This window comes from Crinia signifera, chromosome 9, assembly GCF_055691185.1.
Source record: "Crinia signifera chromosome 9, ASM5569118v1, whole genome shotgun sequence".
NCBI classification, from domain to species: Eukaryota; Metazoa; Chordata; class Amphibia; order Anura; family Myobatrachidae; genus Crinia; species Crinia signifera.
In genome coordinates, this window is record NC_139225.1 from 163,857,195 (window position 1) to 163,884,944 (window position 27,750).

A 27,750-nucleotide genomic window follows, 5' to 3' on the forward strand; every position below is an offset into this window, starting at 1 on the left:
GCTGTTCTCCATGGACCTGAGAAGTATGTAATGAGCTCCACCAATCAGAGCTCAGCACAAACTTCTCAGCCTCTGTCCTCTGGTGCAAAGTGTCATGGGACTTAGTCAACTCCCAGAAAAGCACTGCACACTTGTGCAATCAGTGTGCCTTGCCTCCCGATGCTCAGCACCATAAATCATTGTCACATTGGCAGATAGGTGAAGCTGCAGCACTACCCCACCCATGCACAAAACATTTAGCAAAAAAAAAAAAACATAACTTAAACATTGTCTTTTTTAAAAAAAAAAATGACAACCACAGGGGGCCCATAGCTAGAGGGGGTCCCAGGGGCACTGACCCCTTGCGCCTCCATTATAATCTGGCCCTGTGTTGCACATCATGCTGGGAACTGGAGTTACCCAACACCTGGAGCCACATAACTACCACACCACTAATGTCGGATATCTCATTGGATGTACTGTTATGTCAATTATTCAAGGGGTGAGGCATGGCCACACTCAAAAAAACCACCAAGGGGACCCTTGTTCCTGGAGAAGGACAGGACACACCTCATGGTCGCCCTGCAGTGATATGTTGCAACTAATGTTGATGTTGGATACACATATGTGGTTGTTGTGATTGTTTATGTGTAGAAATGTGTAGGTTAACATTAGACACATTATTTACTTACGGCTACTTGAGCCATCCTGGGCGCCGCTGGTTGGCTGTGGAGTGGTTGGGGAAGGCAGGAGCAAGGAGGATGGTCCTGGTCTTTGGCCCGAGGTACTGGGTGTTACTGGGGAGTGGAGAGGTTTGGGGGTGGGTGGTGGAGAGGTGTAGGGGGGTTGGAAATGGGGTGGGGAGGGGGGGGGTGGGGGTTGTGGAGGGGGTGTGGGTTGTGGAGGGGGGGGGTTGTGGAGGGGGGGGGGTTGTGGAGGGGGGGGGGTTGTGGAGGGGGTGGGGGTTGTGGAGGGGGTGGGGGATGGGGAAATTGTGTGGGTGAAAACTGCACCCTGGGTCTCCTCTTCTTCCTCCTCCTCTTCTTCCTCCTCCTCCTCTTCCTCCTCTTTCTTCTCCTCCTCCTCCTCCTCCTCTTCCTCTTCTTCCTCCTCCTCTTCCTCCTCCTCCTCTTCCTCCTCCTCGGCTGCCTGGTCCCGGGCTGCCTGGTCCCGGGCTGCCTGCTCCCGGGCTTCAATGCGTGCCCTTGCCCGTGCTCAAATGTTCATGTTGATGGCATAGAAATCGAAGATTGGGTTTCATAAAAAAGGGGGAAAGAAAAATTCACATTAGTCATGCTCATAACCTTCAAAATTATCATTGCTGTGAAATTTCAGACATTTATCATGCAAACTATTTGATATCCTACACCCAAAAACTGATCAACTACTTAAACCCCCCCTATACACCCCCATATACACCCCCTATACACCCATATACACCCCCTATACACCCCCATATACACCCATATACACCCCCTATACACCCCCTATACACCCATATACACCCCCTATACACCCCCATATACACCCATATACACCCCCTATACACCCCATATACACCCATATACACCCCCTATACACCCCCATATACACCCATATACACCCCCTATACACCCCCATATACACCCATATACACCCCCTATACACCCCCTATACACCCATATACACCCCCATATACACCCATATACACCCCCTATACACCCCCTATACACCCATATACACCCCCATATACACCCATATACACCCCCTATACACCCCCTATACACCCATATACACCCCCTATACACCCCCATATACACCCATATACACCCCCTATACACCCCATATACACCCATATACACCCCCTATACACCCCCATATACACCCATATACACCCCCTATACACCCCCTATACACCCATATACACCCCCATATACACCCATATACACCCCCTATACACCCCCTATACACCCCCATATACACCCATATACACCCCCTATACACCCCATATACACCCATATACACCCCCTATACACACCCATATACACCCATATACACCCCCTATACACCCCCTATACACCCCCATATACACCCATATACACCCCCTATACACCCCCTATACACCCCATATACACCCCCATACTCAGGAACATATTTATAAAAAGTACACCAAACATTGCTAAAAAACGCTGACATACTAGTAATCAAAACTTACATCGGGCAATATGGCGGCGAAGGCTGCTGAGTAGAACCGGCTGCCGCCGGCGCAGGTCGGACCAGCGCCGCTCAACCTGGCCCAGGCTTCTGCGGACGCCGGTTGTTGAAAATATCAGGCGGCGGGCAGCATTATACGCCCGCCGCTTGTCCGCATTAGATACATATGGGCCCCTGGGCCCCAGGTGACGATCCATCACTTCCACCAGGGCCAAAAGCTCACATGTAGAAAAGGGCCTGGCTCTTGTAGAAGTCATATTGGCAATGGCGCAGTTATTAATTGCAGGTACATATATCACTTTTGGTGCTTGCTGATTGGTCGAAAAAATTGTTTGTTTGGTATTAACTTTATTAATCCCTCTTATATTAACAAACTGGATGCGAATAGAAACTTACGCGGACCGTTCCGATATACACACCACAACCAACAGCATGCATTCAATGAAGAGAGAAGTACTGTATTTACAGTGTGCGGAAAATAATACACGCACCCCGTCTACTCCTAACTACGCTGCTTAAAGGGGGCTCAATACACCAATTGCCATGAAGAGAAGTACTGTATATATATAGTAAGCGGAAATTAATACACGCAACCGTCTACTTATAACTACGCTGCTTAAAGGGGGCACGATACAGCGATATGCATGGGGAGGAGTACTGTATATACAGTAGGCGGAAAATGATACACGCAACACTCTACTTATAACTACGCTGCCTAAAGGGCCACAATGCAACATGTTGCTGTATGACAATTTCATACACATTACATATGTAAGGAAAGCATTATAACGTGATGTTTTGAAATGTGACTCACAAAGCATACACGAACTCCAACAGATACCAGCTGACAACACTCATCATTGGAATGACAGGTGCACACATTTCACGATGTAGCCCACAATGCTCCACAACCTGTGTAGATACATATACGGGTGATTGATCAGGTGCATTGAGACCTGCGTAATTTAAGCGGCAATTATCGGCGGGAAATATCGGCGTAAATTTGCATCTACCTTGCGGGGAAAAATATACGCCCCCTTGTTCGTGGCGGGAGATTAACATATAAATATTCAGTCAGATGCAGGCCACAATTGCTGCAAACATGTCTGACTCTGACGATTCAGCAGCAGAGGACGCTCTGCAGAGAGCACAAGCCGAATCCATGCTTCAAGCATTACAGAAGAGGGAAGAGGAGCGGAGAAGGAGGGCCCAAGAGAGGAGTCGCCTGCAAGATCAAGCGGGCCCCTCAGTAACAGGCCCTGGTGAACCTCCACCAGCTCCACAAGGGCCAAGCAGCCAGCCAGAACAAGAGGTTGCATCTCTCCAAACAGGTGTGACCCAGCAGGTGCATGGTGAGAGAGCTGGGGCCACCAGAAAACGTGCTGCAACATCTAGGGTGATGACTGAGCAGGATACCACCACCAGAAGGAGAAACCCTGCATTTGTAGAGGCCGAAATGCGAATTCTCGTGCCCAGGGCACGCGAATGGATTGAATTGGCAACCAGGAAGCCAGGTGCCAGTGCAAGGAGAAACCTTTGGGACAAGATCACAGAGGAAGTGAACCAGGTGTCACCAGTGGTCAGAACTTGGGACGCGGTGAAGAAAAGGTTAGTGTGTTTGTCAGGGCAATTTGTTCAGCAGTCTCCAGCAGGAACTGAGGCCCTTATTCTAGTTCTCTCTTTCTGGCCAAATATTTCTTAGATGGACAAAACCATGTGCACTGCAGGTGAGGCAGGTGTTACTTGTGCAGAGATAATCAGATTTGGGTGGGGTTTTACACCTGCCTCACCTGCAGTGCACATGGTTTGGTCCATCAAAGAAATATTTGGCCACACATGGCACAAAAGATCACCCACACTAGGAAATGTCACGTAGCTAGGGGTACCACCTAGTCCCTTTAATTCCGGACACATATTAATTACACAGGTTCTGTGGCTGGCTGACTTCAAGACTCCACTTCACCTAATTTTAAACTGCCACAGAACCTGTGTAAGTAACATGTGTCCAGAATTAAAGGGACTAGGTGGTAACCCTACACGTAGCACAGTGGTGCACATATCTCATGGTGATATTTGTATTTTTAAACTTGTAGGTGGACTGACTTCAAAAGTGCCCTGAAGAGGAAGATGACTGACCGGTACAACCACAGCATGTCCACCGGGAGCGGTCCTATGCCTGACCATTTGGAGTTTACCCCCCTGGAGCTGGACTCCTGTGACGTGATCGATGTGGGGGAGATCAGGGGGATCTCCAATATGGACAGTGAGCTCCCGGTGGAGGTCTTTGCTGCTGCTTTTGATGGTAAGTCACAGTAATGCATTGTATTTAGAAAGATATTTTTTATTGCGTATGTGATGGTGACATTGTTTTCAATTCTTATCCTAGCAGAAGCAGAAAGTCAGGATGTACCGGCAGCATCGGCCTCTGCAGAGCCACAGGTGGAGCAGGTGGTCCAGCCTCCAGCAAGACGTCGCCCCCAGCCCCAGCCACAGGAGACATTGAGTGAGAGCCTGTTGGTGACGCTGGACAGGATCGAGCAGCAAGGGGTGGATGCTGCGATCCGTCAGCAGCAGGTGGCGGATTTTCTGGCGGAGTGGAAGGCCACAAACCAGCTGCAGGTTGAGGCGTTGAACCGCATTAATGAAACTCTGGCGGCTGGCATGCTAAGCATTGGCCAACACCTCAGCCGCCAGAATGAACTTCTTGCGGAGCAGCTGTCCACCGCCAGGTCCCTAAGGGACAATCCCCCATCTGCTGCCCCACCCCAAGCTGCTCCCCAACCTTCCACCTCGGCTGATCCTCCTGTGGCGACTAGGGGAAGACGCCGAAAGCCAGCTGACCCAAAGGCCCCTGTCCCCAAGGCCCCATCTAAAAGGGGCAAAAAAGGGCCCAAATGAGACCTGGGTCACTTCCTCTGTGGTTGGAGGCCAAAGGTTTAAATTGCACTGGACATCCGCTTCCTGAGTTGCCCATCGATCCATTTGCGTGCCATGGGCATGAAAGTTCGTATTTTGACCTCTACAAATGCAGGTTGTTTTTTTTGGTGGTGTGTATCTTGCTTAGTAGTCACCCTGGTTGTTGCAGTACGTATTCTGGTGTCCCCATTTCTTTCACCATTGCATTTGCAGGGTAACACATGTTTGGAGATATGCAACCTCTTGTTCTGGCTGTTTTATTATTTGTGTGTATATTTTTTTTTTTTTTTTTGATTTCTCACATTAAAGTGTCAAGCTGTGATGCTGAACAGCAAATAAATTAATTTTACAAATTAAATCTAAATGGTGGTATGTGTCATTTCTTGTGTGAAACAAATACTACATTTATGTGTACTTACTGACCAGGGTATTTTTGAACATTTGTTGAACTGTGGTGGAAGTTTCCCATGTGTAACCCTCTCCATGGCCATTCCCATGTTCCTATCCAACTTTTCCCTGCTAATTAGTTTGTGTCAGCACATGTGCAGAGCAACTTAATAGGTGAGAAAGCAGTTTGTGTGCAGGTGAGGTAGCTCCTACAGTAGTAGGTAAAAGCAGGTCCAGAACAATGCTTTCCTCATGGAGTGGGTGAGGCAGACAAACAAGGGTGAAAAGGGACATTTGTGTAGGAATTCATATGTGTCCTCCCTAAAAAAAGATGTGTGAATGGGCCAAACATGATAAATTAGCTTGTGAACAAACATGCATAACTTTTAAAATATATATGATTTGACAGTGTCATAAGCAGATGTAGGAATCCTTTGTTAGAGAGATGAGAGTGCAATAATGTGATTGGTGGCATCTTACATCCAGAGTGTAGTCAAATCCAAATCATAGCAGATGAGATAGTGGTACAGGTCATAATTTGGGGTACTATACAAAGATTGTGTTGAAAATAGTGGTCATGTGCTTCAAACATTGCAGAAACATCGTTTGTAGGTGTTAGATGTGGTTTATGTTATTGTATCCTAAATACAAAACCTATGTTAGTATTAGAGTGAACACGTTGACACATGTCGACTTGTGTAGATTGAGTGTGCTACTGCGTAAAGTCTATGAAAGCAGGTAGTGAATGTGTCTGTTTATCAAATACCTACCTTAGCGTATAAAAAGATTCTTACCTTAAATTAAACAAACCTTTAAATGTGGAGAAGTATAGAAACATAAGCTTCCAATGTGTTTGCGTGCTGCATGTGTGGCTTGCAGGCAGTGAAATCATGGTTTGGAGTTAATAGACTGCAGCATTGCTTATTACATTCAGGTGTATGTGTTTGAGTACTAATCAGCGTTAATTAGCCAACTCAGGCGCACGCTGGCAAGCGGTATCTGTAGGAGTGGTTTTAGCTGTCGGTTGGCGGCCGCCTGTTTGGTGTCCGAAACGAACGGTGCCTTAGTCGATCGTGCGGTAGTAGCACCGCTCATTTCTGGTGCACACCCCCGTGTACGCCCATATTTACGCCCATTTTCCCTCATTATTTCGGCCGCTCCCATCAACACGCCCCTATGCCGCCCCATTACCCATACGCTCGCGTACAGGTTTTTTCGCACGTTGAGACACCGGCCGTAAGCGTTGTGGAGTGTTCGCGCCGGCGCATTAGCGTATCTGCACATGCGCAGATCGTAAAAAAACCCGGGACGTACGCGTACGGCCCGGACGCTCCAACCAGAATAAGGCCCACGGTGTGGAGAGAAGACGGCATGTTATGATGAGACTCTTACTCCTCGCACACACGGAGGACGGTACCTCAGGCCCCTTCGCACATATTTACAACCAGCCCTTTACGATGGATTCAGCACTTTATTACCGAGAAAGTCTTGTTCAGTGAATACTTGAAATGTAGCGGCTGTAAAAGGATCAGGCACTTAGGGTCAGAACTGCTCATAAAAGCTCCCGGAAAGTCTCCGCAGGGACGTCACACGCGCCCACAACTCTTCCGAATTATGTCTTTCACCTTGCTGCTGGAGACCGGGCGTAAATCGCTAATGATTCGCTTGGTAGTTCTGTAATTCCTGATTGCAGATGTTATCACTTTATCAGAGGAAGACGTGCGACTGCTTATTATTCCAGCGGTGACACATATAATTCTATGTTATATTATACACCCCACTCACACCCATAACAAGGGCTCAGTACTGAGAAACAGAATCGTTATTATTATTATATCGTCCTACGAGGCCAATATCCCAAACGGACCCTTTCTGAATATATATATTTTCGTATTATGTATTTATTCCAAACCCAACAACTATATAAAATCTGTATATATTCCTTAATTAGGCAACCTTGGAGGGACTGGCAGAGCGGATCAGCAGACGATGAGCGTCTTGCAAGGAAGATCAGCCTAGCAGCAGCATTTAGAATGGATTGCAGTGGTGAGAGTCTGTTCTTCGGAAGACCAGTTAGGAGACTATTGCAATAATCAATGCGGGATATAATGAGTGCATGGATAAGAGATTTGGTAGTGTCTTGTGTGAGATACGGTCGTATTTTGGGTATATTTTTTAGATGCATGTAACATGATTTGTATACGTTACTCGCCTACTCTCACGCAAAGTCCAAGAGATTCACCAGTGGGTAGATGAACCGCTTGGGCCGGCCTTCCCCCCCTGAACATGTGATGTCATAACAAAGGGGTGGGGCCTCAGAGACCAGGAAGAGCTAAGCATCAGGAGTGTCCCAAGAATGTTTCTCTACAGTGGCTCTCCAGGCTAAATGGTCCTGTTCCATGCACCCTATAAGCCGCATCGGGGAGCGATGGTGCTGCCCCCTAGGTCCTGTGCTTGGGGCAGTAGCACTACATGCTCTATGGACAGTGCCATGTTTATTATCAATGTTCTGAAAAGCGCTATAGTCACACAGCAGGGAAATAAGATGTTACCACTGCACTGGGATTGCGGTCACAGACTGCGCGCACCCCAAAGATGGTCATGACACACCTGCATTATTGCAACAAACGCTCAGCTGGATAAATCAGTTTCCATACAACAATGAATCAGGCTTTATAACAACAGCGCTGTTGGGTGCGGCACAATACTGTAAAATAGACCAATTGAGGCCCAAGAAATCAGAGACCTTAGTTACAGTTGCCGCTTACCAACCGATACATTGTTTACAGCATTAGAAACAACATTACAACTGAGATAAGCGCAACTCCGTACTAAGTCTTACGCTGTATCTTCTCCACCTCCTAATGCCACCAGGAGACGGCGATAAGCAGAGCTCCCTGACCTAGGATACATTGTAGTCTTAGATCCAGATGTACTACCGCTTGAAAATTGGAGATAAACCATCAACCCACCAGCTCCTAACTGCTATTTTTCAAACAGTCTGTAACATGGCAGCAGTTTGCCTGGTACTTTATCGCTCTCTGCGTTATCACTTTTCAAGCATTAGTACATCTGGCCTCCACATCAGCACGTGTGAGGTGACCTGGACAGGAGGGTGACAGCAAAGTGACAGGTGCGGCACGTGTGGGGACTTCAGCAGCAGCGCTGGGGAGAACGTCCACAACACGGTGTCCATTGTAGAATGATGCCAGGGGTGTGTTCTGTGGTTATAGCGGCAAAAGGCGCCACTGTGAGGAGTCAGACATTTAGCTGAAATTATATTTAATAAAATTATACTTTCATTTCTTTATCTCAAATATGTTTTACGCTGTAATTTCACGTTTCGCTCAGACATTAAACCGCACAAATTTCATTAGAAACTGGAATTATGTGGAGGCTAAACCTTCTGACCAGCAGTGCACACACACACACACACACACACACGCACGCCCACACACACACACACACACACACACACGTCATGTGTGTTCTCTGTAAGCTCGCACTGCAGTCTGTCAGAATGTGATGTCACTGACATCAGAGAACAATAGCGGACATTGTGTAACACTTTATTATGTTATGCAGTAATTAGGTCGACAGTCAAAAGGTTTATCACTATTGGTCAACAAATAGAAGATCAACACATAAAAAAGGTCGACATTGCAAACGGTTGACACAAATAAAAGGTTCACATGGAAAAAAGTCGACATGAGTTTTTTTTAAACCGACTTGTTCGTACTTTCCCATCCCAGTGGGCACAGAGGCAGAATATAACAGTGTGCTGAGCGCAGTGCGCCATGCGGGGGGACGCGGTACACCAATACGCTGTCCATGTCAACATCGGGCGAAAAATGGGCAACTCATGTTGACCTTTTCAATGTCTACCTTTTGCTTGTGCCTACCTTTGTATTGACTGTCCACCTAATGATCCACACCCCTTGGTTATGTGGGGTCTAGTCACTAATACCGGCCACACATCACAATGACTAGCTGGCAGTGTGCGGCAACAGACGATAATCAGTGCGCTGGATAAATCAAGTTAATCGCCGGGGTCACCGGAGTCAGGGCCAGTGTTGTCATGGAGAACACTGGCCCTGACCGATCGCTCCGCAGCACATCATTATGCAGTGCACTGGATTAATCGCCGGGGTCACCGGAGTCAGGGCCAGTGTTGTCTCTATGGTCAGCGTGGTGACATGTGACAGATTCCACTCTCCGCGTGTCTATGGTCAGTGTGGTGACATGTGACAGATTCCATTCTCCGTGTGTCTATGGTCAGCGTGGTGACATGTGACAGATTCCACTCTCCGCGTGTCTATGGTCAGCGTGGTGACATGTGACAGATTCCACTTTCCGTGTGTCTATGGTCAGCGTGGTGACATGTGACAGATCCCACTCTCCGTGTGTCTATGGTCAGCGTGGTGACATGTGACAGATTCCACTCTCTGCGTGTACATGGTCAGCGTGGTGACATGTGACAGATTCCACTCTCCGTGTGTCTATGGTCAGCGTGGTGACATGTGACATATTCCACTCTCCGTGTGTCTATGGTCAGCGCGGTGACATGTGACAGATTCCACTCTCCGTGTGTCTATGGTCAGCGTGGTGACATGTGACAGATCCCACTCTCCGCGTGTCTATGGTCAGCGTGGTGACATGTGACAGATTCCATTCTCCGCGTGTCTATGGTCAGAGTGGTGACGTGACAGATTCCACTCTCCGTGTGTCTATGGTCAGCGTGGTGACATTTGACAGATTCCACTCTCCGTGTGTCTATGGTCAGTGTGGTGACATGTGACAGATTCCACTCTCCGTGTGTCTATGGTCAGCGTGGTGACATGTGACAGATTCCACTCTCACGTGTCCATGGTCAGCGTGGTGACATGTGACCGATTCCACTCTCTGCGTGTACATGGTCAGCGTGGTGACATGTGACAGATTCCACTCTCCGTGTGTCTATGGTCAGCGTGGTGACATGTGACAGATTCCACTCTCACGTGTCCATGGTCAGCGTGGTGACATGTGACAGATTCCATTCTCCGTGTGTCTATGGTCAGCGTGGTGACGTGTGACAGATTCCACTCTCCGCGTGTCTATGGTCAGTGTGGTGACATGTGACAGATTCCACTCTCCGTGTGTCTATGGTCAGCGCGGTGACATGTGACAGATCCCACTCTCCGTGTGTCTATGGTCAGCGTGGTGACATGTGACAGATTCCACTCTCCGCGTGTCTATGGTCAGCGCGGTGACATGTGACAGATTCCACTCTCCGTGTGTCTATGGTCAGCGTGGTGACATGTGACAGATTCCACTCTCACGTGTCCATGGTCAGCGTGGTGACATGTGACAGATTCCATTCTCCGTGTGTCTATGGTCAGCGTGGTGACGTGTGACAGATTCCACTCTCCGCGTGTCTATGGTCAGCGTGGTGACATGTGACAGATTCCACTCTCCGCGTGTCTATGGTCAGCGTGGTGACATGTGACAGATTCCACTCTCCGCGTGTCTATGGTCAGCGTGGTGACATGTGACAGATTCCACTCTCCGCGTGTCTATGGTCAGCGTGGTGACGTGTGACAGATTCCACTCTCCTTGTGTCTATGGTCAGCGTGGTGACATGCGACAGATTCCACTCTCCGCGTGTCTATGGTCAGCGTGGTGACGTGTGACAGATTCCACTCTCCGTCTGTCTATGGTCAGCGTGGTGACGTGTGACAGATTCCACTCTCTGCGTGTACATGGTCAGTGTGCTGCACAAAAGCATGCTGCACTGCAGGTGGGGCAGGTGTAACAGAGGCAGATAGTGTAACATTTTGTTGAAACTGAAATTTAAATTGCAGTGTAAGAATAAAGCAGCCAGTATTTACTCTGCACAGAAATAAAATAACTCACCCTACATATAGTGCTGCAAGCATGGGTACTTGTGTAGTGTCACGGGGCAGCCTAAGTTACGTTATCAGCGTAGGCTGCCGCCGTGACACTACACAAGTAACTACTTTACTGTTGCCGGTAACCGCATCTCTGGCCTAGTCAGCGCCTCTCTCACACCACCGGTGCCAGCATGATACCCATTGAGATGCTCCTGCGTCTGAGTAGCTATTGCGGCAGCCTGCCGACAGGGTTAGGGGTTCTGTAGCGCGTGCGTCTCCTGTCCAAAGACGGGGTGCGGATGCAAGTGCGTCTCATTCACAATGAAGGAGGCATTTTCCAGTGCTCCATGTTACATACTGGCAAATGCCTCCATTTCATACCCCCACTATCCACGGCAGCCCGAAGCGTGGCGAGCGCAATGTGACACGTTACACATCCTCCCGACCTTTTCATACCCCCACTATCCACGTCGGCGTGGGGTTGATGTTATATAGTGTGGCGAGCGGACGCGGATTACATGTAAGGTCATCTGCGTCCGTTCGCCACGCTTCAGGCTCGGTGCGCTCGCCACACTAAATAAAATCAACTCCACGCCAACGTGGATAGTGGGGGTATGAAAAGGTCGGCTCAGTATGCTTCGGGCTGGCGTGGATAGTGGGGGTGTTTCAGGAACACATTCACACCTGTCATATCATACATCTGACACAGTAATGACGACATGTGTCATATAATGTACTGCTGACTGACTACAATACCGCTGACTGACTACACTGGACCTGACAGGGACACTTCTGACTGACTACGCTAACTACGCTGGCCGCGGTAACACTACGCTGATTCTGACAAGAACGCTGACTAAGCTGGCCGCGGGAACACTACACTACTTCTGACTGACTACGCTAACTACGCTGGCCGCGGTAACACTATGCTGATTCTGACAGGAACGCTACGCTGACAGCATAAGTGCCGTCGTGAAACGACACAAGTACCCAAGCATGTAATTACCTTACAGTACAATATAAATGCAGGAGCCAGCATACCCCAATAGTTCCCATTTCCAGTCCCCTATCAGTAAAGGGCTTTGTGAATTGGGAACGCAATTCTATGATGATGGCGCATTTCAGTTTGGATCACATCATCGGCACGCCCACTTAGCGGGGGTCAGCAGAGATATCTGGGGATGGATTTGAGGGGTGAGTGGGGATGTGGGGCACATGCCCACTTTTCAGGAGGGGGGGGGGCAGGACTGCCACCCGATCTTCCCGAGCCTCTCGGTTGTACCGGGAGAATATGCACCTATGTCCTATGTCTTAGGGTGGTGGAATTCTAGTAGCGACAGCTGGATTATGGTTGATTTTGCATACATTTCCCCAGAATGCTATAGTCAGCGTGTTCTGTTATCTTTCTTTCTCATTGGCCACCTTGTTAGGTACACCTATTTATTAATGCAATTATCTGATCAGCCAATCATGCGGCAGCAACTCAGTCCACTACACCTTGCAGACATGGTCAGTAGTTCAGCAGAATGGGGAAGAAATGTGATCTAAGTGCCCATGTACTGAGTGTTGGTGGTAGATGGGGAGGTGTCAGGGTATCAGTGATTTCCTGGGATACTAACAGTCTATGGGGGTCCGCAGACTGGGGCATAAAACCACCGGCCTTGGTTCAGGCTGGCAGGAAGGTGACAGAAAACACAGAACCACTTGGTGGAATGATCTGCAGCCTCAGAACATCGTCTCTGGGCCTAATGAATCTTCATTCCTGATGCCACGTACAGGGAGAGAATCTGGCCCAGACGTCAGGATTCCAACCACCCACTCGGCCTTAGGTCAACAGCCCAATCTGGTGAGTGTGGCCCTAACATCTGAGTTTTTACGCCCACATGCGGAGCCGGAGGATCTCAGTACCTGCAGAACTTTGCGCCAGTAACACCGGCATTATGTCCAGCTACATGTACACCCAACCCGGTCATACACAAGACATGTATTATGGGATGTACCCACCAACGCTGCCTGAGATTTGTTTTATCCCCTCTCTCTGTTTCTTCAGCCCCCCCTCCCCCCACCTCCTCTATCCCCCTCTGCCACCCCCTTTCCAGTGGTTGTGGATTATTAAATAGACAATGTCTAGACCCCAAGTGTCAGATATTAGACTGAACCCGGGTTATGACAATGTGTGACAATTTTACCTGGGATCTATATGGTTAATGTGTAACAGTCACCTCTCTGTACATATCTGTGGGCTGTCACAGGAAGACAGCGGTGAGGAAGGCTGACAGGAAAGGAGGCGGCAGTGTTACAAAGTATCAAGTATAGCATGTGTGTGTGTGTGTGTGTGTGTGTGTGTGTGTATATATATATATATATATATATATATATATACTAGGTGATTCATCGCGCCCTACGGGCGCTCTTCACACCGGCGTAAGGGGCTACGCCCCTTAATTTGTGAACATTTGTATTGTGAGAAATATGGTTAGAATTGTATGAAAGATGCCCTATATTGCAGCTTCTGGCAGTGGGTGAGGGTCCAGCGTGGCAGCACAGGAGTACCGGACGATGGCCCTGAGTCAGTGTCTCCTCCTACTGGGTGGGAGTTAGGGTGCATGAGAGCAGGAGGCTGGGATATGAGGCATGATAGGGGTATGTGGGCAACACAGCGTCAGCGATTACCCAGTGGTGGAAGTTACGGTTCAGGAGAGCAGGAAGCTGGGTAGTGATAGGGGTGTGTGGGCATACGGGGGACTAAAGAGGGTGGTGGACACTGTGCAGCTTCTGCCAGTGGGTGAGGGTCCAGCGTGGCAGCACAGAAATACAGGAGTCAGTGTCTCCTCCGACTGGGTGGGAGTTAGGGTGCATGAGAGCAGGAGGCTGGGATATGAGGCATGATAGGGGTATGTGGGCAACACAGCGTCAGCGATTACCCAGTGGTGGAAGTTACGGTTCAGGAGAGCAGGAAGCTGGGTAGTGATAGGGGTGTGTGGGCATACGGGGGACTAAAGAGGGTGGTGGACACTGTGCAGCTTCTGCCAGTGGGTGAGAGTCCAGTGTGGCAGCACAGAAATACAGGAGTCAGTGTCTCCTCCGACTGGGTGGGAGTTAGGGTGCATGAGAGCAGGAGGCTGGGCGGTAAAGCATGATAGGGGAATGTGGGCAACACAGGGTGAGCGGGTCTCCACTGGCGGAAGTTACGGGGCAGGAGAACAGGAGGCAGGGCAGTGTCCTCCCACATTGATGGCAAAAGTATTCAACATCGGCCATAAACCATCGATTATTTGAAAATCATTGATGGTCGATGGGCATCCCTAGAACAGGAGGAGGGTGGGGGACAGTATGCAGCTCCCGGCAGTGGGTGAGCGTCTCCTCCCACTGGGAGGGAGTGAGCGTGCATGAGAGCAGGAGGCTGTATAATAGTGGTATGTGGGCAAGACATTGATAAAAGTTGTGGCGCTGGTGCAGAGGGCAGTGGGGAAACCTGCAGTGCGGCAGCCAGGGCCGGATTTCCCACCTAGGGGCGGTACCTGCTTGTGGTGGTACAGGATCCACCATTGTCACGGGGGTACGTGAAATGCGGGAGCGGGGGCCACGGTGGTCCGCTGGGGGGTGGAATTGCCGGAAGGGGGTCTGGGGGGTCTGCAAATTGCGGGAGGGGGGGTGGTGTGTGGGGATCCGCGGTTAGCGGGAGGGGGGTCCGCAAATCGGGGGCGCGGGGGGGCTTGAATCGTGGGAAGGGGGGTCCGCAAATTGCGGGAGGGGGGTTGTCGGGGTTAGTGAATTGCGGGAGGGGGGGTTGCGGAGGTCCGTGAATTGCGGGAGGGGCGCGTGGGGTGCCGTGAGTCAAGGGGGGGGTGGTGCGGGGGTCCGTGAATCACGGGAGGGGTCATGAATCGCAGGAGGGGGGGTCGTGGAGGGGCTGCGAATCGCAGGAGGGGGGGTGTGGGGGGTTGCCGTGAATTGCATGAGGGGGGCGTGAATCAAGGGAGGGTGGGCGCAGGGGGGTGGTGCGGGGGTCCGTGAATCGCGGGAGGGGGCATGAATCGCGGGAGGGGGGGTCGTGGGGGGGTTCCGAATCGCAGGAAGGGGGGTATGGGGGTGCCGTGAATTGCGTGAGGGGGGCATGAATCGCGGGAGGGGGGGTCCCCGAATGTGTGAATTACGGGGCGGTCGCAAATCGCGAGAGGTGCCGAGGGGGCCCGCAAATCACGGGAGGGGGGCGCTACGGGGGGTTTCGTTAATCGCGGGAGGGGGGGTCGTGGGGGGTTGCGAATCGCAGGAAGGGGGGTGTGGGGGGTGCCGTGAATTGCGTGAGGGGGGCATGAATCGCGGGAGGTGGGGTCCCCGAATGTGTGAATTAGGGGGCGGTCGCAAATCGCGAGAAGTGCCGAGGGGGCCTGCAAATCGCGGGAGGAGGGCGCTACGGGGGGTTCCGTGAATCGCGGGAGGGGGCGGCGCGAATTGTGGGAGGGGGGTCGCAAATCACAGTGGGGGGGGGGGTGCCGTGAATCGCGGGAGGGGGGGTCGTGGGGGGCCCTTTTAATGCCGGGAGGGGGGGTCGCAGGGGTCCCGCGAATCGCGGGAGGGGAGGATGCAGGGGTCCTGCGAATCGCGGGAGGGGGTGGTCGCGGAGGTCCAGCGAATCGCGGGAGGGGGTGGTCGGGTCTGGGACGGATATTAGACAGCACTTACATCGACAGCCATTACATCGACACCATTAGTTCGACAGCTCAATAGGTCGACATGGTTTTAGGTCGACATACCATTAGGTCGACATGTCATTATGTCGACAGCTCATTAGGTCGACAGCCCATTAGGTCGACAGCTCATTAGGTCGACATGTTTTTAGGTCGACACTGCCATTAGGTCGACAGAGTCTATGTCGACAGTCAAAAGGTCGACATGGGTTTTTTCACTGTTTTTTGGCCGAAATGTCGACACAGTCGACATGGACACAGTTTGAAGTGTACCGCAGCCGCTCGCTATACCGTGCCTATACGGGCACGGTGCCTCGCTGCGCTCGGCACACTATTTTATTCTCCCACCACACCCTAGTGGATAGTAGGGCATAATATACCGCCTGTCGGCACATGTCGGCTCAATAAACAGTGAAAAAACCCATGTCGACCTTTTGACTGTCGACATAGACACTGTCGACCTAATGGCAGTGTCGACCTAAAAACATGTCGACCTAATGAGCTGTCGACCTAATGAGCTGTCGACCTAATGAGCTGTCGACATAATGACATGTCGACCTAATGGTATGTCGACCTAAAACCATGTCGACCTATTGAGCTGTCGAACTAATGGTGTCGATGTAATGGCTGTCGATGTAAGTGCTGTCTAACAATAGTCCGGATACCGGGGTGGTCGCGGGGGTCCCGCGAATCGCGGTAGGGGGGTCACGGGGGTCCTGCGAATCGCGGGAGGGGGGGTTCACGGGGGTCCCGCGAATCACGGGAGGGGGGGTCGCGGGGGTCCCGAGACTCGCGGGAGGGTGGAAAGCGGGGGTCCCGCGAATCGCGGGAGGGGGGGTGCGGGGTCCCGCGAATGGTGGGAGGGGGGGTCACGGGGGTTCCGCAAATCGCGGGAGGGGGGGTCGCGGGGGTCTCACGAATCGCGGGAGGGGGGTCGCGGGGGTCCCGCAATTCGCGGGGGGGCGGGGGTCCCGCGATTCGCGGGAGGGGGGGTCGCGGGGGGTCCCGCGAATCGCGGGAGGGGGGGTCGCGGGGGGTCCCGCAAATCGCGGGAGGGGGGGGTCGCGGGGGGTCCCGCGAATCGCGGGAGGGGGGTCGCTGGGGTCCTGGCAGAGGGTAGGGATGTGCAGGAGTAATGGTGGATGGTGGCTGTGGAGTAATAGTGGATGGTGGGCGTGTACTGTAGCCCTGGCTGGGCGGGGGGAGGTGATGTCAAGGGGGCGGAACGTCAGACACATGAAAGTGAAACTGTTCTACACAGGAACGTTCTCCACAGGGGTTGAGTGACAGATCTGGCTAAATATATAAAAAAAAAAAATATATATATATATATATATATATATATATATATATATATATATATATATAGAGGAGAGTGTAGCCAGACAGGAGGAGGAACAAATAATCTTCAACTTGTCCAATCATGCTTTGACAGATAAAGAAATGGCTGTCCTAAGTAAGGGACTTTCATTTGTTCCATCTTCTAAATTTAATGAGTTCCAATGGAAGATTGACTCCTACCGTTTCAACCGTAAACTCAGGCTTCGTGAATTTTATCACAAAACTGAAACCGATCTGCCCCAATCCACTGCCCCCAGCTGTCCCATACGTACCAAATCGACCTTTGATCCTGTAACCAATAACACCACCCTGAAAAGCTTCGCTAAAGCCCTTGACTTCTTGGTCCCCAGTGAAGTGCAACGCTCTGTGAACAATATACCTAATCTATCACAAGATGAACTCGCTTGTCTCAAAGCCTTGGGTCAGGATCCCTCCATTGTTATACGTTCAGCTGATAAGGGAGGGGGCATTGTGATCCAGGACCTGCAACAATACAAGGACGAGCTGTACCGTCAACTTAGTGATCCTGATGTCTACTCTACATTGTCGACAGACCCTACGGAAAGCTTCAATAAAGAGTTAAAAACCATCCTTGATCAAGCTGCTTTGGATGGCTTGATACTACCCAACACTGCGAAAGCCCTGTTTCAAGAGAATCCGATTGCCCCTGTCCTTTATTCCCTCCCGAAACTACATAAGAGTATGTCCAATCCACCTGGTAGGCCGATAATTGCGGCCAGGGACTCAGTGTACTATAAAGTCTCCAAATTCCTCGACTTCTATCTCCAACCGACTATCCAGGCACAAAGTACTTATCTACGAGATTCTACTGCTGTCATTCTCAAACTACAGGATCTTTCCTCTCTGCCTGCGAACTGCTCCTTGTGTACTATGGACGTTATCAGTCTGTACACGAACATCCCGCATGCTGCGGGCGTTGAATCAGTGAAAAGGCTGCTACTTAATAGCTCTTGCTATAATGGCCCTGACATTAATTTTTTCTGCCAACTGCTGACTCTCACCTTACAACGTAACTACTTTCTCTTTGATGGTAATTGGTATTTGCAACGCAGGGGCTGCGCGATGGGTTCTTGCGTAGCCCCTGCGTTCGCAAACAGCTACATGTTTGAATTTGAGAAGGATGTGTTTTACAGTGATCCCTATATTGCCAATAAGATTTTGCTATTAGGCCGCTATATAGATGACCTGCTGCTTGTTTGGGCCGGTACACAGTTGAAATTCGCCAATCTGATGAAGTCCATTAATTTAATGGATAGTACCATTAAATTCACGCACGAGATCAGCGTTTCCGATGTTCACTTCCTTGACATACAAATTAGACTCAATGAAGGGGTGATCACTACAGGCCTCTACAAAAAACCCACGGATACAAATACACTGCTCCATGCAAGCAGTGCACATCCAGCCTCATCTAAACGGGGATTACCCTTCTCTCAATTCCTTAGGGTTCGCCGCATCTGTGCCTCTGGGTCAGAAGCTGAATCTGAGATTGATTTAATGTGCCTTAAATTCCTCCAAAGGGGTTATAATTGGAAAGAGTTACAAAAAGCCAAAACTAAGGCTTTGGGCATTCCACGCGAGCAAACCCTGGTGGTTAAGGATGCGACCCCCCTTGGCGATAAGATCCCATTTGTTCAGAAATATAATGCCTCCAGTGACGTCATCACTAAAACCACCCGTAGGTTATGGCCCATGTTGGCCAAAGACCCTGATCTCAAAATGTTCGCACATACTACCATTATGCCTAGCTTCCAGAGAGCACGCAATCTGAAAGACATTCTGGTCCACAATGACGTGACCCAACAGAAAGCACCGGGTCCCAGTAATTTCTTGGTTCGCAAACCCGGTTGCTATAGATGTGTGCAATGCACCACCTGTAGCTTCTTGGAAACATGTGACAGCTTTGCCCACCCACATACGGGAGCCCGCATTCCCTTGCGTCATGTTATGACTTGCAGTACCACGCACGTTATATACATTATACGCTGTCCGTGCGGTCTTCTGTATGTGGGTAAGACGTCCTGCCAGTTCAAAGAACGCATGGCAGGACATCGCTCACACATCAGGAAAGCCCTGGAGGGTAGGATTCTGCCTCAGGAACAACCGGTTCCACGGCACTTCCGTGAACTCAAACACGGACTAGCGACGCTACGATACAAAATTATCGATCACATACCCAAAACTAAAAGGGGAGGTGATCGCGACATTAAGCTTCTGCAGCATGAGACCTGGTGGATTCACCATCTGAACACGGTGGCTCCATCAGGTCTTAATGAAGCCTGTAGCTTCCTTCCGTTTCTTTAAATTGTTTCAGCACCCTCTCCTGTCTGCTTAACTGTGTCTCGAGATCTTTTGGTTATGTTATCCTAGGCATTCTTATTATTGTATTGCTTATTTATCATGTTGATTCTCTGCATTATTGCCTGTTAGGATATATGTTTAGTTTTGCTGTGCCCATTTTTTAACGTGATATTCACTCTTTGTTATTTTCAGGTCGCCTAGCAACCCGTTGACTTCCTGGCATACCGGCTGGTATGCGTCGCTGGCTAGTGACGTCATCCTGACTGGGACCTGCGGCGGTGAGCGGGTGACCTTGCACACGGTGTTTGGTGAAGGTATAAAGGTATGTTTTTGTATGGTTTTTGGTGAGCTTGAAAAAGGTCAAATAAAGACCGAAACGTTGCACGGACCCCTGTGTCTGCTTCCATTATTACCAAGACCCTGGAGTGCCTCTGCCCCCAATCTGCTATATATATATATATATATATATATATATATATATATATATATAGAAGAAACAAGGGAGGAGGAGCGCTGTAAGCAATTTGTAACACTTTACTTGAATAAAAGCTGACATACATGGGGGTTTTAAAAGATGCATAATCACGTCACCAGCATCCAAACAATGGCAGACACAGGGATCCCGGTTCAGCGTCATTTAAGCAGTATGCCTCGGCTCAGCAAACTTTCTCCGCACTCCAGGAAGCAGACCTGTCGGTTTACCGTCACTTTAGACATGCCCTCAACGCGGTTCATCCATGAAACGCGTTGAGGGCGTGCCTAAAGTGACGGTGAATCCATGAAACGCGTTGGGGGCGTGTCTAAAGTGACGGTAAACCGGCAGGTCTGCTTCCTGGAGTGCGGAGAAAGTTTGCTGAGCCGAGGCATACTGCTTAAATACCGCTGAACCAGGATCCCTGTGTCTGGGGGGCTGTGAAAACGGCGAGGCTCGCCACTATATGCAGTGGGCTCGCTGTATTTTTGACGAGCCTCGCCGTTCTGGGGAATCCTCGCCGCACCTCTGACAGTGACTGCAGTGCCAGGGCCCCAGGCATGGGCAAATCTAGAAATCTGGCAATGGGTGGTCCCAGATCCAAATACTGAAGCAGGTTGGACCCTTGCATGGCAAAAAGGAGCATAATACCACACACCATAATGCCTATTACACATAATACCACACACCATAATGCCTATTACACATAATACCACACACCGTAATGCCTATTACACATAATACCACACACCATAATGCCTATTACACATAATACCACACACCATAATGCCTATTACACATAATACCACACACCGTAATGCCTATTACACATAATATCACATGCCATAATGCCTATTACACATAATACCACACACCGTTATGCCTATTACACATAATATCACATGCCATAATGCTCATTTCAAATTATGCCACACACCGTAATGCCCATTACAAGTTATACCACACACCATAATGCCTATTACACATAATACCACACACCATAATGCCTATTACACATAATACCACACACCGTAATGCCTATTACACATAATATCACATGCCATAATGCCTATTACACATAATACCACACACCGTTATGCCTATTACACATAATATCACATGCCATAATGCTCATTTCAAATTATGCCACACACCGTAATGCCCATTACAAGTTATACCACACACCATAATGCCCATTACACATTTTTATTTGGGTACAAGGTGTTACACACACACACACACACACACACACACACACTTTAGGGTAAGAGGGGATCAGACATCAGGAAAATTGGGGTAGATGGGGTCACAAACACAGAGGAAAGGGGTAGCAGGGGACAAGGTCACACACAGGTCGAGGACCATGTAAGGTGATGTGTAAGCGAGCTGAGCGGGTGCGCGCGTGGCGGGGGGGGGGGGGGGGTTGGGGCGGTCAGCATTTACTTGTTCACAAGGCTGCAAACATACACAGCGTAGCGAACAGGTCTGGACAGGTAGGAGCTGATTGGCTGTCTGTTTATCACTCTCCATTTTATCACTTTTGAAGCTTAGTGCATCTGGCCCCCTACCAGGCTCTTTATCACTGTCCACTTTATCTCTCTCCAATGCTTAGTACATAGACCCCATTGTCATGTAAGAATTGCTGATGACATGGTGAGAAGGGTCACATAATGCAATAGTGACACATGGCAATCAGAGGGACACAAACATCGGTGCCACTACTCACGTGGTATAGGGGCACAGTGTTACTCTCAGCAAGGGAGAACGTCAAGGCATCTTGCTGAGCTGGGTCCGGCCTCCCGGAGGAAGTTAGCATGGACGGGCTGATGGGGTAATTGGGGCTTCCTGGGTTTTTTCCTTTTTTCCTGGATCTCCGGCCCGTGTCCCTCTTGTTGTCCTTCTGCGTCACCGGTTCCTCTTGTATCACCAGGATCTTATCATCGCTCAGGTAGCGCAGCAGCGAGTTCTCAGAGTCAGTGGATGGGCGAGGAGAGAAGACAGAGAGAGAGGAGAGGTAAGTGCAGTGCCAGCGTCTTCCTGCCTGTGGGCGTCAGAATGAATTATAAACTCTCAGATGTCACTGGTGTCGCCATGACCTTTCTTCCCAGCCCACAGATCAGCACTTGGGGTATGGTAAGAAAGTGACACTCTATATTTCCTACACACCCACAGACACACCTTCTGTAGTGGCCGCACCATCCCCAAATATCACCTTTATTACAATTACAAACCAAAAATAAACATCCAGTTTTTAAATCTTTTTCACAATCTTTTGTATTAGAACTTTTTCGTACTTTAGCATCCACGTGGACAACAATTGATTTGAGTGAAGTGAGCAATGCGAGGGTACGTGCCACACTAATTGGGGGTCCATGTTGACAGATGTCATCATAGAAACCAACAAAGCCGACTGTTTCCTGTGTCTACTTTTTCAAGTAGACTCTTTGCTTGTGTCACCCTTTTTTCAATGTCGAACTATTGCATGTTGCCCTTTCTCCCATATCAATGTTTTGTCTGGTCATTCATGGTCAAACTAATGACTGGGACCTATGATTAGACTGCAGGTGGGGGGGGGGGGGGGTTGGCTAGGCCACTTTTGGCTGTGGGATTGGAGGGTTAGGCCGCAGGTTGGGGGGGGGGGGGGATGGGGGGGAAGTTGGCTGCGGGATTGGGTTAGGCCGCAAGTGGGGGGGGGGGGGGGGTTTGGCTGTGGGATTGGAGGGTTAGGCCACATGTGTGTGTGTGGGGGGGGGGGGTTGGCTGTGGGATTGGAGGGTTAGGCCGCAGGTGGGGGGGGGGGGGGAGGGTTTGGCTGTGGGATTGGAGGGTTAGGCTGCAGATTGGGGGGGGGGGGGGTTGGCTGTGGGATTGGAGGGTTAGGCCACAGGTGGGGGGGAGGGTGTGGCTGTGGGATTGGAGGGTTAGGCTGCAGGTGGGTGGATGGTTTGGCTGCAAGATTGGAGGGTTATATCACAGGTGGAGGGGGGGGGGGTTGGCTGTGGGACAGATGGGTAATACTGTGGGGGTAGGGATTGTAATATGGTTAGGGATGAGGGTGGTGGAGGGAAGGCTATGCTGCTTGAATGAAGAATTAGGTTGAGGCTGCGGGAAGGGAGGGTTAGGGGTAGGGTGTGGGGTTGTGGGGGAGGGTTAGGATTAGGCTGCAGGTGGGGGGTGGTGAGGCAGTTGGAGACTGTAGGGGGAGGGATAGGGGTTGGCTACGGGTGGGTGGGGGAGGGAGGGTTTGGCTGCAGGGGTGGAGGGTTAGGACGTGGGTGGGGGGATAGGCTTCAGGTGTGGGGGTGAAGCAATAGGAGAGGTAGGAGACTGCGGTGGGGGGGTTAGGGGTTGGCTACGGGTGGGGGAGGTAGAGTTTGGCTGCAGGGGTGGAGGGTTAGGTAACAGGTGGGGTGAGGAGGGTTTGGCTGCAGGGGTGGAGGGTTAGGCCGCGGGTGGGAGGGGGAGGAGGGTTTGGCTGCCTGAAGAAGGATCAGGGCTAGTTTAGTTGTCCGGATATTAGGCATACGGGATGCTGGTGTCAATATTCTCACCCAACTTCCCCCCCCCCAAAAAAAAATTCTGTCATTTCAAAAACTGTGCTAGACAAATGTCTCTTAGAAGCTGACGTCTGCACTTTACCTCTCTCTGAGGCGTGATGTCCCTCCCTCATAGGATGGGCATGTATCATGTGTCACGTTGTGTCCCACCCCTATTCTCACACCTACCAGTGCACGGCCCTTACACATCCAATACCCCCCTACAGCGGCCGTTATAGAACTACCTTCCTATTGTTACTAATGTCTACAGCAGGGACGTCCAAACTATGGCCCTCCAGCTGTTGTGAAACTACATATCCCAGCATGCCTTGCAACAGTATTTCCCTAATAGCAAAACTGTGGCAAGGCATGATGGGACTTGTAGTTTCACAACAGCTGGAGGGACATAGTTTGGACATGCCTGGTCTACAGGAATAAGATCTGCAGATTCCTATGCGGCAGCCTCACAAAAGTCTCATCCGAGCTGCTTCGGCCCATTTTCTCTGTAACAAAGGGCAGTATTCAATGAGATTTTTGACGATGTGCAGCGAATCCTGTTTAGGATTCGCTGCACATTCGCCACTGCCCGCCGCATTCCGGAGCCTCGCCGGCTCCAGTATTCAACGAGTCAGGGGCTGGCAAATTTTAACTCCTGCGGCGATGCCGCAGAGAGCCTGAGGACGGCGGCAGGCAGGGAGATGGAAGTCTCCCTGCCTGCCCCAGAACATTTGTGGGGGGGAGGAGGTGGGTTCCCCGGGAGCCAGGCAGCACAGGCTGCCCCCCCGGGAGAGCCAACAGGGGGCCGGGTATTCACTGCACCCGATCGTGCATATGTAATGATCGGGTGCAATGAATATATGAATATCTAATGAGCGGCTGGGCTCCGGCCCCCTGCTGGCTGGTCTGTGTAAAAAAAATAAAAAAAAATATATATATATATATATATATATTTTTTTTTAATTAAATATATATTCATGTGCTTACAGCACATGAATAAAAATAGCATGCCCCTCCTCAGAATAAAATTCCTGATTTTTTGACACCAAATGTATAAAACAAAACACTTTATTTTAAAAGTTCACATTCCACTTCCCCATAAAAAGATAGCGATTGCTACTCAGTGAATCATGGCGATAAAAACCTTGAAATGTATTCGCCATCTGGTCATTGAATAGGGTGATTCACCGGTTTAGTCAAAAAAATCGCCGTACAGCACGAAAATAGCACAAAATCGCCATGGCGGATCAGCCTCATTGAATACTGCCCAAAGCATTTGTCAGAACCAAGAACACGACACCGTCCACGTTCTCCGCACAGAGGCCCAGCCGGATCATAATAACTTTCCTCCCAGTGACAGACAGCCCTCTTCCTCTGAGAGCTACGGAGACCCGGGGACAGATCAGACAATATCATAGAGAGGAAATGGATAAAAATACTCCCAGGTCCCAATATAGAGATCAGCGGAGAGATGGGAGCAGATGGGTCTTATACGCAGATATAATGCTGGAGCTCAGGTGTTATGACAAGCACCCAGAGACACTGCTGCTTTCATCTCAGGCTCATCAGTGTAGGCTCCTAGCATCACACCACCGAGAGGTACAGAAGGCTTCAGGAAACCTCCTGCAAAGGTTTATGCTTGGAAACAACTCCACAAATGTGAGTGAACTGCTAATAGTGTGAGTGGGCTCCCTGGTATTACTGGCACAGCCGGGCTGCCCACACTGTGCCACCTGCTGACGTGGCTGCCGCTCCGCTGATGGCAGCTGTTTGTCAGTATATAAGGGGCTGACATCTGGCTCAGATAACAGGAGATTGTGCGCTAATGATGTTACTGCGATGAGGCCCATGTGGTAGTGATGCCACCTCTCAGGGAGCCCCCCGTGGGCTGCGGCAGGGAGCAGACTGGGCACCTGCTTCCGACATCAGTCCGTCATTATGGGGTATAGGTATTGTAATAGGGTCTGAGTTTGCCAGAGGTCGGGCTGTGGCCAGAGGTCGGGCTATGGCCAGAGGTCGGGCTGTGGCCAGAGGTCGGGCTGTTGGCCAGAGGTCGGGCTGTGGCCAGAGGTCGGGCTGTGGCCAGAGGTCGGGCTGTGGCCAGAGGTCAGGCTGTGGCCAGAGGTCAGGCTGTTGGCCGATAAAAGTCATATTTGTAGAACAGCGATCATTCACAAAGCAAGAAATATATCCGGCATCTTGGGGGACGCCGTCCATCTTAGCGTCCATGCTAATAGTGACACCCTAAAATTCTGCTCTAACACCGATGTGGACCTTGACCTGGTCAGCCGGTCCGTCACTCAGAACCTTTTATGGGCTCAGACGCACAAGTTCTGGAGCCTATAGTCCTGGTCAAGGCCACCGTAACGGTATAACAGGGAGTGGCTGGTACTCACCTCTGCTGCCCCTCTTATACATGTTGGATTCCTTGGCATCTCCTATCCAGCTGTATTCTGACGGCATGGACACCGGCCTCAGGTCACCTGTTGGGAGATCAGAACCCAGTTACATCATCATACCCATGTACGTACATCAGGCACAAGCTAGAGAAGCCTGCAGTCTCCTATCTGTCCCTGTGTTCTATCAACATCATCTACAGCAGTGGTTCCCAACCACGGTCCTCAAGGCACACCAACAGTGCAGGTTTTAGTGATATCCAGAATCACTCAGGTACTAATTAAGTCACCTGTGCTCAAGCCTGGATATCACTAAAACGTGCACTGTTGGTGGGCCTTGAGGACCGTGGTTGGGAATGCCTGATCTACAGTATACAGCAGTAGTAGTAGTACGTTTATTTATAAGGCGCCGCAAAGTGTCCACAGCGCCGTACATAGCAAACAAAAAACAAATGACAAGGTAACGTACAGGGTGTGTTGAAAAATACAGCATAAATAGGGGTATAGCTGGTAGAACTAAAATCAGCATCAGTTCAGAAGTAGGTGTCAAAATTGTCAAGGAGACTGAAGATGAAGTAGAGGAAGGGAAGAACAGGACAGGAGCACAGGTGAGGTAATGAGGTAGGGTGAGTACGTGAGGAAGGAGGGCCCTGCTCATAAGAGTTAACATACTAAAAATAGGTGGGTGGACGAACGAAATACAACAGGATAAGTAGGAACGGAGGGGAACGGAGGCAGGATAGGAGGATCAAAAGAGGTTAGGAGGAGGGATAGGCTAGTCGAAAAAAGTGGGTTTTGAGGGAGCGCTTGAAGGAGGTAAGGGAATCAGATAGCCTGATGGGTGGCGGGAGGTTGTTCCAGTGCAGGGGGGCAGCGCGAGAGAAATCTTGGACACAGGAGTGGGAGGAGGTGATTAGGTGAGAGGTCAGTCGGCGGTCAGCGATGGAGCGAAGAGGACGGGAGGGAGTGTGGATAGAGATCAGTGAAGAGAGGTAGGGAGCTGTGGAGGAGGAGAGAGCCTTGTAGGTGGTGGTGAGGAGTTTAAAGAGAACTCGGAAAGGAATGGGGAGCCAGTGAAGAGATAGGCAGAGGGGGGAGGCGGAGGTAGAGCGGCGGGAGAGGAAGATGAGCCTAGCAGCAGCGTTAAGAATGGATTGGAGAGGTGCGAGGCGGGCGAGAGGTAGCCCAGAGAGAAGGATGTTGCAGTAGTCAAGGCGGGAGATGACAAGAGAGTGAATGAGAATTTTGGTCGCGTCAGTGGAGAGGAATGGTCTGATGCACAGCATTTCCTACCTGGCTATCCACCAATCAGAGTGCAGCATTCCCTACCTGCCTACCCACCAATCAGGGTGCAGCATTCTCTACCTGCCTATACACCAATCAGGGTGCAGCATTCTCTACCTGAACATCCACCAATTAGAGTGCAGCATTCTCTACCTGCCTATCCAACAATCAGGGTGCAGCATTCTCTACCTAAACATCCACCAATTACAGTGCAGCATTCCCTACCTGTACATCCACCAATCAGAGTGCAGCATTTCCTACCTGCCTATCCACCAATTAGAGTGCAGCATTTCCTACCTGCCTATCCACCAATAAGAGTGCAGCATTTCCTACCTGACTATCCACCAATCAGAGTGCAGCATTTCC

The 27,750-nt window shown here is 50.3% G+C and overlaps 1 protein-coding gene across 2 annotated transcripts in view; it reads right to left on the bottom strand.

Moving 5' to 3' along the window:
• Nucleotides 1–27,750, bottom strand: part of LOC146036386 (connector enhancer of kinase suppressor of ras 2-like) — a 410,449-nt gene that overhangs the window by 60,758 nt on the left and 321,941 nt on the right. For both annotated transcript variants that reach the window (XM_083160369.1, XM_083160368.1), the window contains exons 12-13: nt 26,101–26,187; nt 21,898–22,145 (exon numbers count right to left, since the gene is read on the bottom strand). In XM_083160369.1, the coding sequence (XP_083016495.1) occupies nt 21,898–22,145; nt 26,101–26,187 (335 nt within the window). The remainder of the gene's footprint in view (nt 1–21,897; nt 22,146–26,100; nt 26,188–27,750) is intronic.